The following is a 16,108-nucleotide window of genomic DNA, read 5'->3' as shown; positions in this document are numbered from 1 at the left end:
ATGTTGCCGTCGTGTGGCGGAAAACGCTGGAACAATGCCTTCTAACGTGTTATCGTAGATTTACACGGAATGCCCCTTGATACTGTCGCTGTATTTCTGATTTCAGATGAAAACACCCCTCTGTTAATAACTTTTTTGTCCTGGTCGCATCGCCAGCTCATATCGAAATCAGACAAAGGATTCCATACAAATCGCATCGAATTGATACTTTATGAAATCAAATCATACGCGGTAAAACTGGGCCAAACTTAAGGCGAACAAATTTTATGAGATCATGTTGTTCGGGGTTTCCAAGGTCGGATGGGCTTGTAGTCGTGACCACCTTTAATAAGTCTAAGTGCCGATTGACATGGAGGTGAGAGTTCGCAAACAACCTTACCGAAAGAGTTAGGGTCGACATAATGTATTTTTCGCTGTGAAAGAGTCGGAACAGCGTTCGTAATATTGCCAGTGCATTAAAAGAGGTTGGGACAGCCGTTGCGAAATTGGGGCCATATTGGACGGCACGCGAGTGGCATGCGTTGGTCGTGTGTGAGTCTCCATACAGCCGTCAGCGAACAGCAAGCTGCATCTAACCAGAGAGGTAGAACTATGGCCAAAGTGATTGGCACTTGGGTTAAAAGGAGCTCGTTGGCAATACCCCCGTGAACAGCGTGTTCAAAACATGCTGTACGACACATCGGTGGCATTTCAATATTGGAAATACACGTTTCAGTTTGTACGGGGACAGCGATCTCCCAAACGTGGGAAATAGCGGAGTCGGTTGCCAGGATAAAGGATGGTCGATCGCGCGCAACATGTGCTAGGCACTCCAAGCTCAATGCACACGTTTTTTTTCTGCAGTCAATTACGAGAGAATAGATAGCGAGACGCTTTTAATGAGCGAATGAAATTGACAATTACGCAACAGAAAGTCGATCTGGATGATTTACGCCTGAATAAAGTCTCATTCGCAAGTTGTCGCAGTCACTGACCCTATGTAAATCTGAAAAGAAACCAATTTGCGTCAAATGATGGAGTGTTTTAACGGTTTGCGCGCAAATATGTGGTCAGAGATAAGACAAGTCAAATTTTCAGAGAGAGTCGGGTCGGAGGGGTGAATGTTAGCTGAAAGATGGGGACATATAGTTTCTGCGCTGGCTGGTTTCTTCCTATATGTCGTTTCTTTTTCAATAAAAAACTTTTACGTTTTATAAGTAAAGTAGTTTAATCCTCAGATTCTCATGATTAATGAATGACAGAGATAGTCCGGGTTTTTTTGTCAGGAATAGTTCGTGAAATAGTTCCAACGCTTCTCTGCAATCTCTGCTCTTTAGTCGACATCGACTTTTTTACGTGTTAGTGTTCCATCAAAGCATTTCGTCAATTGGGAAAGGGAGTACCTGATAGTATTCCAAGGTGCTGTGAGAAGAAAGAGGGTGGACGATGTGATGTTGCGCGCGCGTGACGAAGGTAAAAAATCGCGCAGGCAGAGACGACGGCTACAGGAGGCCATGTTGATTGATACATTGTAAGCCTGTGTATTCGTCATCATCCAGTCGCGTGCCATGGTCCACCTGTCGCAGCTTATTTGCATAAGCGATAGCACCCCTAGGTGTATCTTTAAAATTGCAGTTGTTCACAATTTATCGTCTGCGTTTAATGTGATCCATAAGGAGATGAAAAAAGCATCACACGGTAATAATGGTTTTACATCGTTATAACTTTGAGTTTTTCCATTATAACATTCCAGAAAGCATCCAGATCCTCGAGGAATTATGCCGCAGTGGCTTTATCTTCGGAAAAAAAATATGTAAAATACTTAGAAAAGTAGGCAATTTATTGCACCAACCATACTTTTTTCTGGAAGCAAAGCTTCGTGAGAAATGCAATTTCAGTATCGGGAAATGTTCTGGCAGGCGTGTCATAACTTCAGAACAATTAGTTCTTCCATATTTATAAAAAAAAATAGTGTCTTTCGTTATATGTAAAAATAACTGGAAAGAATTTCCATGGAGAAAATTTTGAAATGGTTGATTATTCGAACGTGGTTTTGGCAGTCATTTATCCAAACATAGAACTGTAATATTATTCCAAAATTATACTTTGAATGGACGTCGTCGTCACTGTGCGGCTTTGAAACCCAGTGTTTGCTCACAAACAATACTGGCACGTTCTAAGTACACGTTCACCCACAACTCAGAGTTCATCATTTTTTCTCCTTACATTGGAACATTGTGAATTATGCAACAGACTCCTTGATACTCTACTAGTGCTGTCAATTTTGCAGTTTGCTGGTAAGTTTCGCCCCTTGTCGTTTCGACTTGGTAATTGAGAAAATTATTCGGGTAATTTTGAATTAGGTGAATATATTAAAATGTATGTATGTATGTATATATGTATGTATGTATGTATGTATGTATGTATGTATGTATGTATGTATGTATGTATGTATGTATGTATGTATGTATGTATGTATGTATATATATATATATATATATATATATATATATATATATATATATATATATATATATATATATATATATATATATATATGCATGTATGTGTTTTGTGTGTTTGTGTGTCTGTCTGTGTCTGTGTCTGCGGACGGTAGATGTAGTCTTATACAGATCAGTCCTTGGAATCACCATTTTACAGCTACAAACTCGATATGCAGCGGCTTGTCGACACCTTTGCTCAGTAATACTCGGGAATTGCAGCGACACAAGTGGGAATCCAATATGCACTCGATGTAGTCGAGATTTCACGTGCGGTCACGTGATCACATTGACGGCGGACAAAGTACGGGTGTGCTCACGTGACCCGATGAATGGTCGCGTGAGCGTCGTGTGGAATCCGCAGGCTCGGCTACAGTCGGAAGTGATGTTCATAAACAATGCACTAATACAGCCATTTCGCTGTGACAGCCATTGTCACTGCGAGCTAAAGAAGAAAATGTATTTATATTTGGGACATTAACAGGCCATTCACTCGAGGTGTCTGCTCGGAACCAGGTCTGATAAACGAGCACTGACTGCACCATATTGGCGGCGAAAAGGACACTCAGCCAGCATAGACACTGTCGCCGTCAACAGTATCACCGTGACATCCCTGAACACCGCCAAATTTACGGAGCAGCGAGAAACAAAATGATGTCTCGAAAACGCGAACGAGGGGTAAGATTAATGTGCAAACAGCGCAATACAATCCAGTTTCCTTCTGACGTTTACCACAAAATTATATTTGCGGAATTTCGATGCACTTGGTACCACAATATAACGACGTTTCCAGTCACATGGTCCTAGCAATTCAAAACTTGCAATACTTTTTTTGCGTTTGTTTTTTTTATGTTTAAACCACGTGGTAAAGGATCGTCTTACTGTTAGTTTGCATCAAGTAAAAAGTATGCAATTTACGCTGGCGAGTTTATGACTTGTTTGTCTTTGGTTGACCGTTGAATTCAATTTACTCATGTATGTTGGATTTAATTCTTATTCAATTGACAACAGGAACATACATCTCACAAAGTGATTGAGAAACGGCGAAGAGACCGAATCAACAATTGTTTGTCGGAGCTGAGTCAGACAGTTCCCGCGGCATTCGCCAAACAGGTACGATGATGGACAATTTCCTTCCTTTTCAATTACCAATACATTCGACAATTAAACCGCAAAATGGTGTCATCTACTTCAATCTTTCCGTACTCTACTTTATACTGAAAATGATTTTCTATTTCTGAATAATTCTATTTATGTACGATATTCGATAAGAATATGATAAACAAAAAAATAGTGACTTCAAATTCATTGAACTATATTCCCCGAAATTTCGATACGGTTCCAATGAAAATCGATTGAAATGCGACTAAGAAATCAATATCGCATTTATCTATCACATATATGCAGCGTTTTGTTGATAATGGTGCGAGAAATTAAACCACTGGACTGAAAAAAGCGCCACTACAGTAAAACTGTTGAGATGGATTAGTCGATTTGCTCATGGTACATTTGTGATAGCCGGCCTTATGTCAAAGCGGTAAAAGCATTTTACGGCAGTTATATTCTCCCTGGAGGTAGGCGGCGGAAGATGGCCCGACAAACACAAGAGAGTTGATACGATGGTGCCATGTTGCGAGCTTTGATAGCGGAGTACAGCCAGGCACAGCTGACGCGCCTTTCCACCTTTCATCGCTACAACGCCTTGCCAACCCGTGTCGCCGGCACTCTCAGTTCGTTTACCATACAAATATCCTGAACAATAGAGATACCATAATTTCTTTTTTTTGGAAAATCCTCAGAAATCGAAAATTGCCATCGATTAGCATCTCTGAGGATTATTGTAAGCCTAATCTTATCGAATGGGTTTTATTATTTTATTTGAGTATATCCATGTTATGAAATTTAAAGACATAAAACGAGTATACAACTCGTTAATCAGATACACGTACTAAATCTTAAAGAACTTTATATCATTCAGTGTTAAACCTAATGATGTACTAACACGTCATTTTCAGATAAAATGCAACATTTTTCACACGTTTTTCACCCCGTGTTTAATAATCAGTAGCATCAACTACGTTTTCAGCACACAGAGAATTGTTGAAAAAGAATAAATTTGACCTGCCTGCACCATAGGTGTGAGATCAATGGTGTCACAGGCTTTCTTATATTATCATTTTTTTTCATGAAAATGTTGGTGTTAATTCCGCTGTCCTTAAACAACCAAGCTGCTTGCGAATATCCCCATATGTGAGTAGACTATGAAACACAAACGGACGGGAAACATCGCATTCAGAAAAGATCGAAGTGAATACTTAAAAACATTCAGTGACATTAAACGTTTATGACGTTGTTTCTTGTTGAAATTACATATTTTGGTTTAAGATAGTCTTTTTTTGTAAAAGTTTGGTAAAATGAAAAATAAAGCGAAGCTGTAATTTTTTCACATGTCCGTTATCGTCAGACACATCGTAATTGACGCAAAGCATGCAAATTTTAAGAATTAAAAATCATGAGCTTGATTTTCATTTTCTAAAAGACTTTTGCTGCTTATTTTGATCATAAAAAGGATGAATTAGCACTATAGTAGAAGAGCGATTTCAACATAATACAAACGCAATGTTTCAATATTTTTCCCCCATTTTACAGTTCTCTTGCCTGGGAAACTCTGCAAAAGATCAATGGTTCTGCCATGTTATATTCCTTGTAAATGAAAATTTTATCACAATATCATTAATTTCATCTGAATTTTCGTGCCTACAACCTCTATTAAAATAACACGCGCGTTCTGCTAACTTATCTGTCTCCGGTGTGTACCTGTGGGCCGTGCCGCATGGTGTACACTTATTATCTAGTGGGTTTCGGGAAGTTCTGTTTTTCCCAGGCCTCGTTTCCGCACATTCCGCCTGCTCTTTCCCGCGAACAATTGGCCAGCACCCTCACAAACGCTGAGGTCCATTATAATATAGACAATCTTTCCCAATTGACGCAACATGCCACGTGCATTAATTAGTAAATTAATCAAGTCAATTCATAGACCTGAAAGAAGTTTGAACAAGAAACTGCGGCTAGACCATGGACTGAGCTTAGTGACACGTTTCGTTCCTGATTGGCATGGATTAACGAGTGTACACCGGGGAGCCTGTTCAGTTCTGTGACAGATTTCGACAATAAGCTGTGCCTCTCGAAGACTTACATATTCCCATTTATTTGCTCAGATGCGCCAGAGTAAAAATACCTCCCTCGTGTTGTGTTTATCTTATCCATGTATTTTACTACAATGTTTTCTTTGAAAACGAAGACTATTACGAGTACACGGATACAAGACAGTGATTTGGGATATTTGACTTTCATTCGTCAAAGACAAACTGATAACTTGAAGTCCAGTTCGTTATACATCATCACGATTTTCTCTACAATGTAAACTTCTTTGCCAAAGGTCTAATAATTTAGTTGTTTTTGCGAAAGAGTTTGGCTTCAATATACGGCACTGTAATAGCTTAACGGAAGTATCGCTCCGACTCTGCAAGCCGTGCTGTCATGCAACATTTTTTGTCATCGATAAAGACTACAATGTACAGTGTTTAATACAGTACATCTTCGCGTCAACAATGATGAATGATGTGAAAAATGTGAAACAAATCCAACCTATCTCTGCAGTACTGGAGACGTACATTTTCAGTTGTGAATGGTAACAGATAACACGCGTGCGCCTATAATGATACATTTAGCGCAATATACATGGTCTTTCACCGATATCAATTATCTTACATGGCTTTAACGAGCGCTGTAATTATTGATCAAATTGAGGACAGTTTTTGACGGGGTTTGGTAGGGAGGGGAACCTCGTCGTTTCCCAGTGAGTTACCTGTATCCACCGATGCACACCAAACATAGAGGCATACTGATGTCGCAAGCGTGACCGATTGGTTTGTCGCAGATGACTTAAACACGGCGTAAATCGTCGTTTTCAGGCAAATTGCTACTTTAAACAGTTTATTTATTGCAGTGTTCACCGGAGTTGAACTACGTACGCTATGTATACATACTTTTTAAAGCTTTAAAAGTTTTATTTTGTTTCGAACCGTTCGGTTATAGTGTAATAGTCAAAAGCTACATTTTCCGAAATACCCCCACCCCCCTTTGTTTCGATTGTCATAGTGTTGCGTGCAGAGCAACAAAGACAAGCTTCGTCGCCAACATCAAGTTGAGCGAAGAAACTTCATCATTCCTGAAGAAAATTGACTCGTCGTATTAAATATGAATTCGAGGCAAGACTGAGCAATTTGACAAAATATCATAGTCTAAAGGATCAAGTTTTATCAGAAAGACATGGGAGGGGGCTCCCAACGAAACCCCATTGTTTTCATTATAATAATTGGACCTATAGTGCTCTTCTGGTGCAGCGAATTCACAGTGTTTCGCGTCGACGGATTTCTTACCAATAAGTCAAGACCAGCCAGAGATTGAAAGGAGGTATTGAAGTGTAGTTCGGATTTGAAATATTGATCTAATTTTTCCTCGCTCTCCATAAAATGATATTCAAAGAGAGAGCCCAAAACCATTGCCTGGGAAACAAAAGAAAATGGCATAGAATGAAATTTCAAGCGCCCGGCCCGTAAAAGGAACGAAAGTGTCATAAAGTTTCGCCTCCTTTTACTCACTGTTAGGTCTGAGATAAACACTGCTTAGCACGATTTAATTGGTAATTTTGTAAAAATGTAGATTGACCGCTCAATTCATACGTTATAGAGATCTAAAAATACAAACAGAAATAAATTAGAGGCGTCAATATCACATTTATCGAACTTTGTAGTCGAGAAATTCCGATCATGATGCATGATATCGTATTTTGCAATTTTCTCCTATCTAACGGTCAGTCTAATGATGACGTCATTGATGATTGACGGATAAAACGATATAATTTCGAATTAATACAAGAATCAGTCTAATGATGACGTCATTGATGATTGACAGATAAAACGATATAATTTCGAATTAATACAAGAATCAGTCTAATGATGACGTCATTGATGATTGACGGATAAAACGATATAATTTCGCATTAATACAAGAATCTGCCAGAGACATTTGCATTGATGTAAACGACACGCTACTTAGCAAGGAGTGTCTGAGTTGATGAGGGCCGCTGTCATCAATTGAAAGACAACGTATTTTCAACATTTGATGAGCACAACATTGTCAGCATTCCGGAATCGATGACAAATCGCTATGAAATCTGTCACTCTTACTGTTGCATCGACAAAAACGCTAATGCTTTCAGCAGTGTGGAAATCTGTCGCACACTTTTCACAGTTCCTTCTGTTTGTTTTCGCACTTAACTTCCAAATCCGAGCAGATGACACACAGTTTCAATAATATCGTCAAAACACCGAAAACAGACTGCTGTCACAATTGACTATCCTTGAAGGTCGTTCTCCGACCACGGGAACAGCACGGCTGCAGCTAGACATACAGCACGGCCGCTTTCTGCCGTCGATGATCAACATGTAACAGCCCTCCAATCAGATTCGAGCAAGCTGCTGCAGTCAGGCAATTATGCTACGCCTGTATTTTAACAATCGCATTAATCTATTCACGGAGAATAGAACTCTTGTCTAGAAGCCATCTTTAAAACCGTCGGGTAATTCATCGAAAAAGAGCGAATTATGCCACATTTTGTGCCGTCCTTTTTTCCCTCAAATTTCTTGACTCAAACCATGCCCGTCTATTCATAACGCGTTGCTACAGAAGTTCGTTCTCATTAATATTAAAACTTTACGTTATTGCCGGACAATATGGATGCTAATGAGAAAATGCCCCGGAACATTTTCATTTATATTAAAATAATAATCATGCCTATAAAATATGTTGTGATCTTTTTCAATGCAATTTAAGAGAGAAATGAAAAAGTGTGACTGGTATTAAAAAATACGCTTTGTTAAAAATGATTGAAAATTAAAAATACCGCGGCCGAGACGGTCACTGTAAATAAAACACCTTTTACACTTCTCGTCATAGTGTATAGTTTGCTTTCATTGAAATTTTAAAGATGTCGTGGCGTTTTCAGGAAATATGCAAAACGTCCGCAATGAGGTGAGTTTTTTCCAATACATATTGTCTGTAAACTTTCAGGGGCATCTTAGTGGATGTATCCTTGGTTGGCTTGCTCAAAGATTGCCATGAGGTAATGTTGATGATGTCGTGTCAACAAGTGTGACTGAAGTCACATCTTTCTGAAATCTTCCTTGTCTTCTTCTCCCTCTTTTCCAGACATCTGGCAAATTAGAGAAAGCTGAAATCCTAGAGATGACAGTGGAATACTTACGAGCGATACAACGAACAGGACTAACGGCGAAATTTGAAAACGGTAAGCGTCGTAAAATTTGATCCCTCGGTGTTAATAACGATCTACGACCGTTGCTTTCAAAAATGTCAAGGTTGATATTATTATTTCGGCATTTGTCAAAGAAACACCAACAATGTACTCAATTTTTTTTAATTACACTATAAATTTCCGTCACGAGAGAGCATTCCCCGTGTAACCTCAGAGGAAGAATTTCTCGGGAAATTCGTAATGCAAGTAAAATTTGAAAATCTAAGGCGAAACACTCTTCAGAACAGTACTTTATAAATGAGCTTTGGTTTGAAATTCTAATACAACTATATGTCGTGAAATCTTACAAGCATGAATGGGTTGAAATGTAGTTGAAATACTACATCAAGTTCTTGCCCAAAGCATCGGACACGTCATTCTGTAAGGCCGAACAAAAAAAATTGTGCTGTTCTAATAACCCGACCTACCCTATTTTTTTACCTGCCGACTCTAAACTTTTTATAGAGCTACGTAAACACGGAAGTAAAAAAAAAAACCCGTAAAATCACGCGTTCGTTACTTGGCATTTGATTTTTGCTGTGAAAGAGGATGTCTTTTTTGTTTTTTTTCCTTTTATATGTATGATATTTTTTCTGTTAATGTTGTGGCTAGTGTTTGATCGCCCTGAACCCCTGAAAAATGCATAATTAAAAATAAAAATATTTTGGAAAAAAATCCCTGCCGACCTACCCTATTTTTGAAAACGATGTTATCGGAACAGCACAATTTATTTTGGGGGGCCTAATCAGAAGTTGAGAGCGGGGGGACGAAAGCAGAAGTTGTGATATCTTATAATGTGAATATTGCATTGGTGAAAGAAAGAATATTCAGCCATCCATAGATATCATCTTTGCCTTTTGAAGTATACTTACATGGCTTAGTATAAGTTTTTGTGGCATCAAGGTAGACGCGCATCGTAAATGAAAGAATTAAGGCGGCGTAAAATAAATTTTCTTTGTTTGCCGTCAGCGTGCGGGTAGGTTTTTGGACGAAATCTGAAAAACAACGATCGTGTCTTAGGTTGATGGAATAGCCGATGTACATGTCCCCCAACACTCACCCCTTTTTGGTACACGAGGGAAATTCGGCGAAATGGAAATTACAAATGGTCCCCAGTTTAGCGTGTCCAGTGTACCTAGCCATTTTCATTTACTCAAAATGCTAATTAGTATTCTAACTATGACGCGGAAATCCGACAATACCCGTGAATCAGTGTATGTCACTGGGGTGAGTCACCCCCTGATGGCGTTCAATCCTTGCCAAAATTTTGGGTTCGCTTGATAAAAGACGACCTTCCGATGAAATTCGGGCGAAAATGACTGAATCCACGATCCTTTCGGGTTTAGATACTTAATAGGTCGCTTATACTGGTCCAAAATTAATATACTCCCGTGAAGCGAACATGAGGTAGAGAAGAAATTCCCTCTCTGCGACTTTTGCGCTGGTAGTTTTCCCTCCGTTTTTAAGGTCAAAGAACTTTCGCAACAGCGTGTGTGAAAATCGCGAGCAGCATCTATTTTAATTGTAAGAATTCAACCTGTCTGTACTTGTATCGAATCTGGGTGCAAAAGTTTAATAAATAAATGAATAAAAAAATTTGTCTATCTAGGGACCTTGATAGTACGACATGTACGAAAGAGAGAAAAAGAATGCCTTACAAGAAATCAGTTTTTGGATCCCATGTCTATAAATGCCTATCAAGTATGCCTGGTATATATAGTAAGCCCGCTGTACAAGACCCTGTGTCCCTGTTTATTTATGAAGGGAAAGTTGAATCGGCGCTCAGACGCGTTGACCTGATGGGGTTAAGATGCATCCGTAGCGATAACGTAGAGTGGCTACGCATTCCGTAGGCGTAATGCTCTACATATATATATTGGGATTAAGACTAGACTGGTCCCGTCACCTGTGGTTTTTCTCGGCAGCATGCAGTAACTGGCTGGCCGTCACATGTCCGTGTGTCACCGCGTCCACCAAACGATCTACGTAACAGCCTACCACTAACGCGACAGTCTACTGAAGATTATTCCTTCAATTTGCTCTGTTTTGATTTTTAATGCCCATTGACTTGAAGCAAGTCAAGATTAAGATGTGCCGACTCACACACCCGATCACACAGTCGCATTGTCTCAAGAATTTTACTCTGATAATTAGTAACAAGCCATTCTAGTATCGATATTACAGTCCAAAAGTCGCCGATAAGTATCGGCGTGTTGAGACGCGAAGCAAATCATTCTGGTAAAGTCTAGTGTCGATATTAGACCCGATATCTAGATTGTTATGTATATCAGAAATATGTTGGATGTCAAATTTCGATACTACAAAGTAAATGTCCGATATGTCAGATGTGTGTGCAAGAAATTTGATTTTGGACTTTCACCGAAATGTTGACTTACTGTACATGGTAGTCTATGAGAGAACTATTATCAATTTTTTGCCAATATAAAACATAAAACTAATATAACAATATCTGTGCATTTATAGACATTTGATAATTGATGTACACTTTGCCATCTGTCCCATATGTTTTTGTCTCTTGTCTTTCATCAGTTTGAACTGTTCAAGGTGTTTAATATAGGATACCACTGCATCTTCTTTGTTTGTGAAGCTTGTGACGCATACAAAAAGTCACACTAATTCACAGGAATGTATGTCTCAGACAACAAACTGCAACAACAACCGCGCATTCAACAACAAAATTTGTCCGAATTTCAGGCAGTGGAGTCCGATGTCGCGCGTGCACCTATAGTAACAAACCTGACATCGAGATCAGCGCTATTGGAAGTCGGCTAACAAAGTAGTTGATACACAGAATTCAGAATAAATAGCCTTTAAAGTTACAGCTAATGGAGCATTTAACTCAACAGGAACAGTGCTCAGGACTCGTATTATTTGACACTAAAAAGGACAATTTGTACTCAAAAGTTGATATGATTTGTTTAGCTATCCACCCTTCTTACTACAAAAATTATAATGATGAAAAAGAGACAACTACATACTTTGTTATACTCAGTGACTTTTGCAGTTTAATATTTGGAATTTTCAGGTTTTGAAAGAACACCTTTTTGTTTTAATCCAACATTTTTAATTCATAGTGCACAGGTTGTCATAACAACTATGACTATTAGTCTGTTTCTCGTATTGTCACTCTTGTTACCTCGTCTTGGTCTTGGTTTGCTGAGAGGGTACTGGTAATCTTCAATTGACTACACGAGATGTTCAGAGTTCGTTGGTACTACATAGACTTTATTTCTCGGTAGACAAGCTTTGGTCGTTCTGTCCTCCTGCCCTGTCTGTTGTATTTTTCTCTCTTGTCCTTTGAATTCCCTTTCCCGTATTATTTTAGAATGCGATTTTCATTATCTTTAAGGGTTGGCTTTGATCATTGTATTTTTGTATTTTTCTCTCTTGTCCTTTGAATTCCCTTTCCCGTATTATTTTAGAATGCGATTTTCATTATCTTTAAGGGTTGGCTTTGATCATACAATAGATATGAATGAAAGACAAGATTATACATCCAATCATAAACATCAATACAGGTCTCGATCTTAAATTTACATGTCACAATTAAAATCTGCGGCGTGTGGAGGGGTCGCAGTCGGAAGAATTGTAACAACTTGTCTCGCTTATTGAACCAATCTTTTTGAGATTGGGGATTTGGCCGAGCGGTTTTGTCTGTGGCTTGTACCGTACGATGTCAGTTCGAACCCGATTGAAACCACCGTATAGAAGTGTCTTCATAATTCAAATACATTCTTGTTTTCTTCAAAACTTCGTAAATATCCTCGTAATATGTAATTTGCGTCTTTTTGCATTTGTCGCATATTTGCTTTGTGTTCATAATTGAGATCTTGTTATTTTAATTAATAATTTTGCTGGTGCGTATGGTCACCTAGTGCATAAACCTACAAACAAACTATATTCGTAACACAACCTGTTGATTACTATCACACTGTGTGGTACATTATCATGTTACTGGTAAAGGTGGTTATTGCCATTATTTATTATGGATTTTTGTTCAGACTCACAGTCACCCAACTCTAAGTATGCTTGTTGTGCTTATGTAAGTACCAGAAACACTGCATTGTAAATGTAACAGATGATTTTTCATACTTATGGCCCATAAACCGATGGGAAAGTTTCAGTTTATGCGATTGGTCTATGTTGTGTTTTTTTTAGTGTTTGGGGTTTTTTTTGGTTTTGTTTTTACTGGCTCGTAGGTTTTTCAAAATCCAAGGACGGAAAACAAAGAATTTTCTTTACACGGCCTAATCTTTTGAATTAAGAATAAAAATCGATCGGTACCAACGCACCAACTTTTGTGCAAGTGAACAAAATTACCTGAGATTTATCATTGTTTGAAATTTATAGTGGCAGCCATCTCCGTTAACGCTATGGAAAGAAAGCTCTTTCGATTTCTCCAAAAAGACAGAAAATTTTATTGACTCACAGAGTTTGAAAGCTAACACAAGTGGTAGAGGAGAAAAGTAATGTAGCAATTTATACCTGTCCCCGAGGAGCATTATACCGAAAACTCAAAGCATCATCGATGTGAAATATACATGAAGAGTTTTGAAGTAGTTTTGTGTAATGAATAACAACGGTGTTTTCGATTGCAAGTTTTAAGGGCCACAGGGAAAACTTTGGAAATCGCAGTAGCTCGAGATCTACCGTAGGTGGCGTCCTTCCCATGTACTTTTAAGTTAAAGCGAGGTAACACGTACTTTTTTCAATTGCAAATGATTGAACATTTATCTGTCGACCCAGAAAAGGACATGCTTAAGCTTAAACAAATAAAGGAAAACACATATGTACTCAGCATCATGACAGGACTCATGACGACAATTTGGAAATTACAAAGTATTCTCGCTTGTTAAAACAATATTCAAGTAGCTTCAACTTATGGTTTATGCATTTGACAACCACCTTCGGACATGCCTAATCAGTGGTGAAGCTAGTATGACTGATTTCCATCGAAGGTAGCCTTCCCGTATTCCTGATGGATGTGGAGAAAGTGATATCCAACCAGAGAAACATCCTCTTACTGAAACGATCAGTGACAGAATTTTAACAGACTTTAATTATCAACAATTGTTCAATCACTGGATTACAGTCAGACTTGTCTCCAAAGACCATTTAATGGATTTAGCACGCTGGCAGAGTAGGGTCACCAAACTCTAGAGATACGTAACACCTCCACCACCTCAACATCACCAGGACTTGTCAGTTGTCCTTCTTTACTGTGTAGCTAATTTTTCTTATTTGTTTTGCACGGAAGAAATCCCTGCTTGACAGATGGCATTTCTATTTCAATTTTCTCCAGGCTATGCACCGGAAAGTGTGACACAGGAGTTTTACTCGGAATTGGCTCAACACCACCAAGCAGGTTATAACGACTGTATACGGGAAATAGCACGATATCTGACTGACATCGAAGGAATAGATATCAACGATACTCGATGTATGAGAATCATGTCATACCTACAGCAACGTTATCGACCAGATTACGTATCCATGGCGACCACCGCTTCCATGGCAAACAACGCTTCTTCTTCATCATCGTCTGAACATACGCGTCCAGAAATGAGCAATGGTTACTCGTCCGCGCAGACCCACATGTCTTCTTGTACTTCCACCAAGTCCATATCCACAGAACAATTAAATCCTTCGCCACTTCATCAACCTGCCCATCACCATCACCATCACCTGTCCGGTCTTCACAGGTGCAATGCACACACTCACCACTTTTGTTCCTATACCGTGCCCTCAAACATTTCGAACTGTGAACTTAAGAACACGTCGACGCTGATTTCCGGGTGTCCGGGAATGTTGACGTCATCTTGCAGCGTTGCCATGCCAACTCCAATTAAAGCAGCCAGTCCGCTATACGCGACCTCCTCAACATTACCCGGACCAGTAAGCAATCTGAAACCAGCCAATCACTGCGTACCGGCATTCACTGCAATCAACACTGCCAGAGTCAAACCTCTGCAGTCACATTTTCCGTCCTTAATGACGTCTCACATGACGTCATCCACGCCGTTATCTGTTGCGTCATCGAACGGAATTTTATCTCATTCAGTTGTTGTACCGTAGAATTGTTACCAACTGATAAATAACTTTATTGACTAGTGCAATTAACAAAAGAGTACATTTATCTTTGCTAAGAGACATGGGTATTGAAAATTGTTTGTCCGATAGCTCCCTCTATAACACGTGCAAGCTATCATCACATTGCCTCATTTAAAATACATAGGAAGTTTGTCTTTCTAAGGATGTTATATATTTCTTTTGAAATAATAGAACATGAAAAGCTGAATAAATGATCTATTCCTACTCTGTGAAATATGTTACATTAACCACTTTAGTAATAAAAGCAAAATACGTGTCATATTAAGAAAGAGTTATTTGGTGTGATTCTACCTGAAAGGGCCGGCAGCTGTAACTTTTATGGTTATTTCACTCGTGCTTTTTTATGTGACATAAATACAAGTTCTTGATCTGCTCCTCAAAGCAAGTTGAAACATTAATGTTTAGCTTGTCGGCACAGCGTATATACGTGGAAAATGAACTGTTGTCGTTTACTTTTGAATTCAAGTACGGACCTGAATTCACTTGTCAACAATAACTGTTCATTGTACACATGTACAGGTTGAGTTGATGTGCTGATTTTGGGTACCGTGTATATCATCATGCCTTTGAAAGTAGAACAAGTAACAGTGGTTGACTTTAAAAAAACGACAATTATGAAAAACATCATCGAAAGTTAAAGCTACAGACCCGTCTGCAACTCAGCATATGATGTACTCATGTACATTGCATGCTTGCGTAGATGGAAATAACTTCAATTAAATTTTAATTTTAATTTAATATCTTTATTTCGAGAATCAGCTAAGAAAAAATTGATAAAAGATTTACAAATGGAAAGAAAAAACAACAGATCAAGTCAAACGTGACATTAAAACAGTTCTAAAAAGATTCAGAGAGAGAAACCGAGGATATCGATTAAAATCCGCAGTTAAGGCATTTTTTCCATTTACTGTTTTTTTCTAACATAATCAGACATAGCAGCACTTAGCTTATCAAGGTGTTATGACTCCTGTTCAGTCTAATGTAAAAATGTGCCCTCAAAGTCCGCTGCTTACTGTCAAAAGTCGTAAGGTAATTCCGTATACTTGTATCACTGATGCTGAGTCGGTTTTTGATATTAACAAGATTCTAAAAGAATTATCATAAGCTACACGCACATCAT

The 16,108-nt window shown here is 38.7% G+C and overlaps 1 protein-coding gene across 1 annotated transcript; it reads left to right on the top strand.

Moving 5' to 3' along the window:
* The first annotated feature begins 2,802 nt into the window (after window positions 1-2,802).
* On the top strand, window positions 2,803-15,252 carry LOC139123160 (hairy and enhancer of split-related protein helt-like). Its single transcript, XM_070689228.1, has 4 exons — window positions 2,803-3,158; window positions 3,492-3,593; window positions 8,754-8,850; window positions 14,180-15,252. The coding sequence occupies exons 1-4, from the start codon at window positions 3,132-3,134 to the stop codon at window positions 14,950-14,952; spliced, it is 999 nt and encodes a 332-aa protein (XP_070545329.1). The 5' UTR covers window positions 2,803-3,131; the 3' UTR covers window positions 14,953-15,252.
* The last annotated feature ends 856 nt before the right edge of the window (window positions 15,253-16,108 follow it).

Source organism: Ptychodera flava, chromosome 22, assembly GCF_041260155.1.
Source record: "Ptychodera flava strain L36383 chromosome 22, AS_Pfla_20210202, whole genome shotgun sequence".
Taxonomy (NCBI): Eukaryota; Metazoa; Hemichordata; class Enteropneusta; family Ptychoderidae; genus Ptychodera; species Ptychodera flava.
The sequence above is the reverse complement of the archived record's forward strand: the minus strand, read 5'-3'. Positions and strand labels throughout refer to the sequence as shown.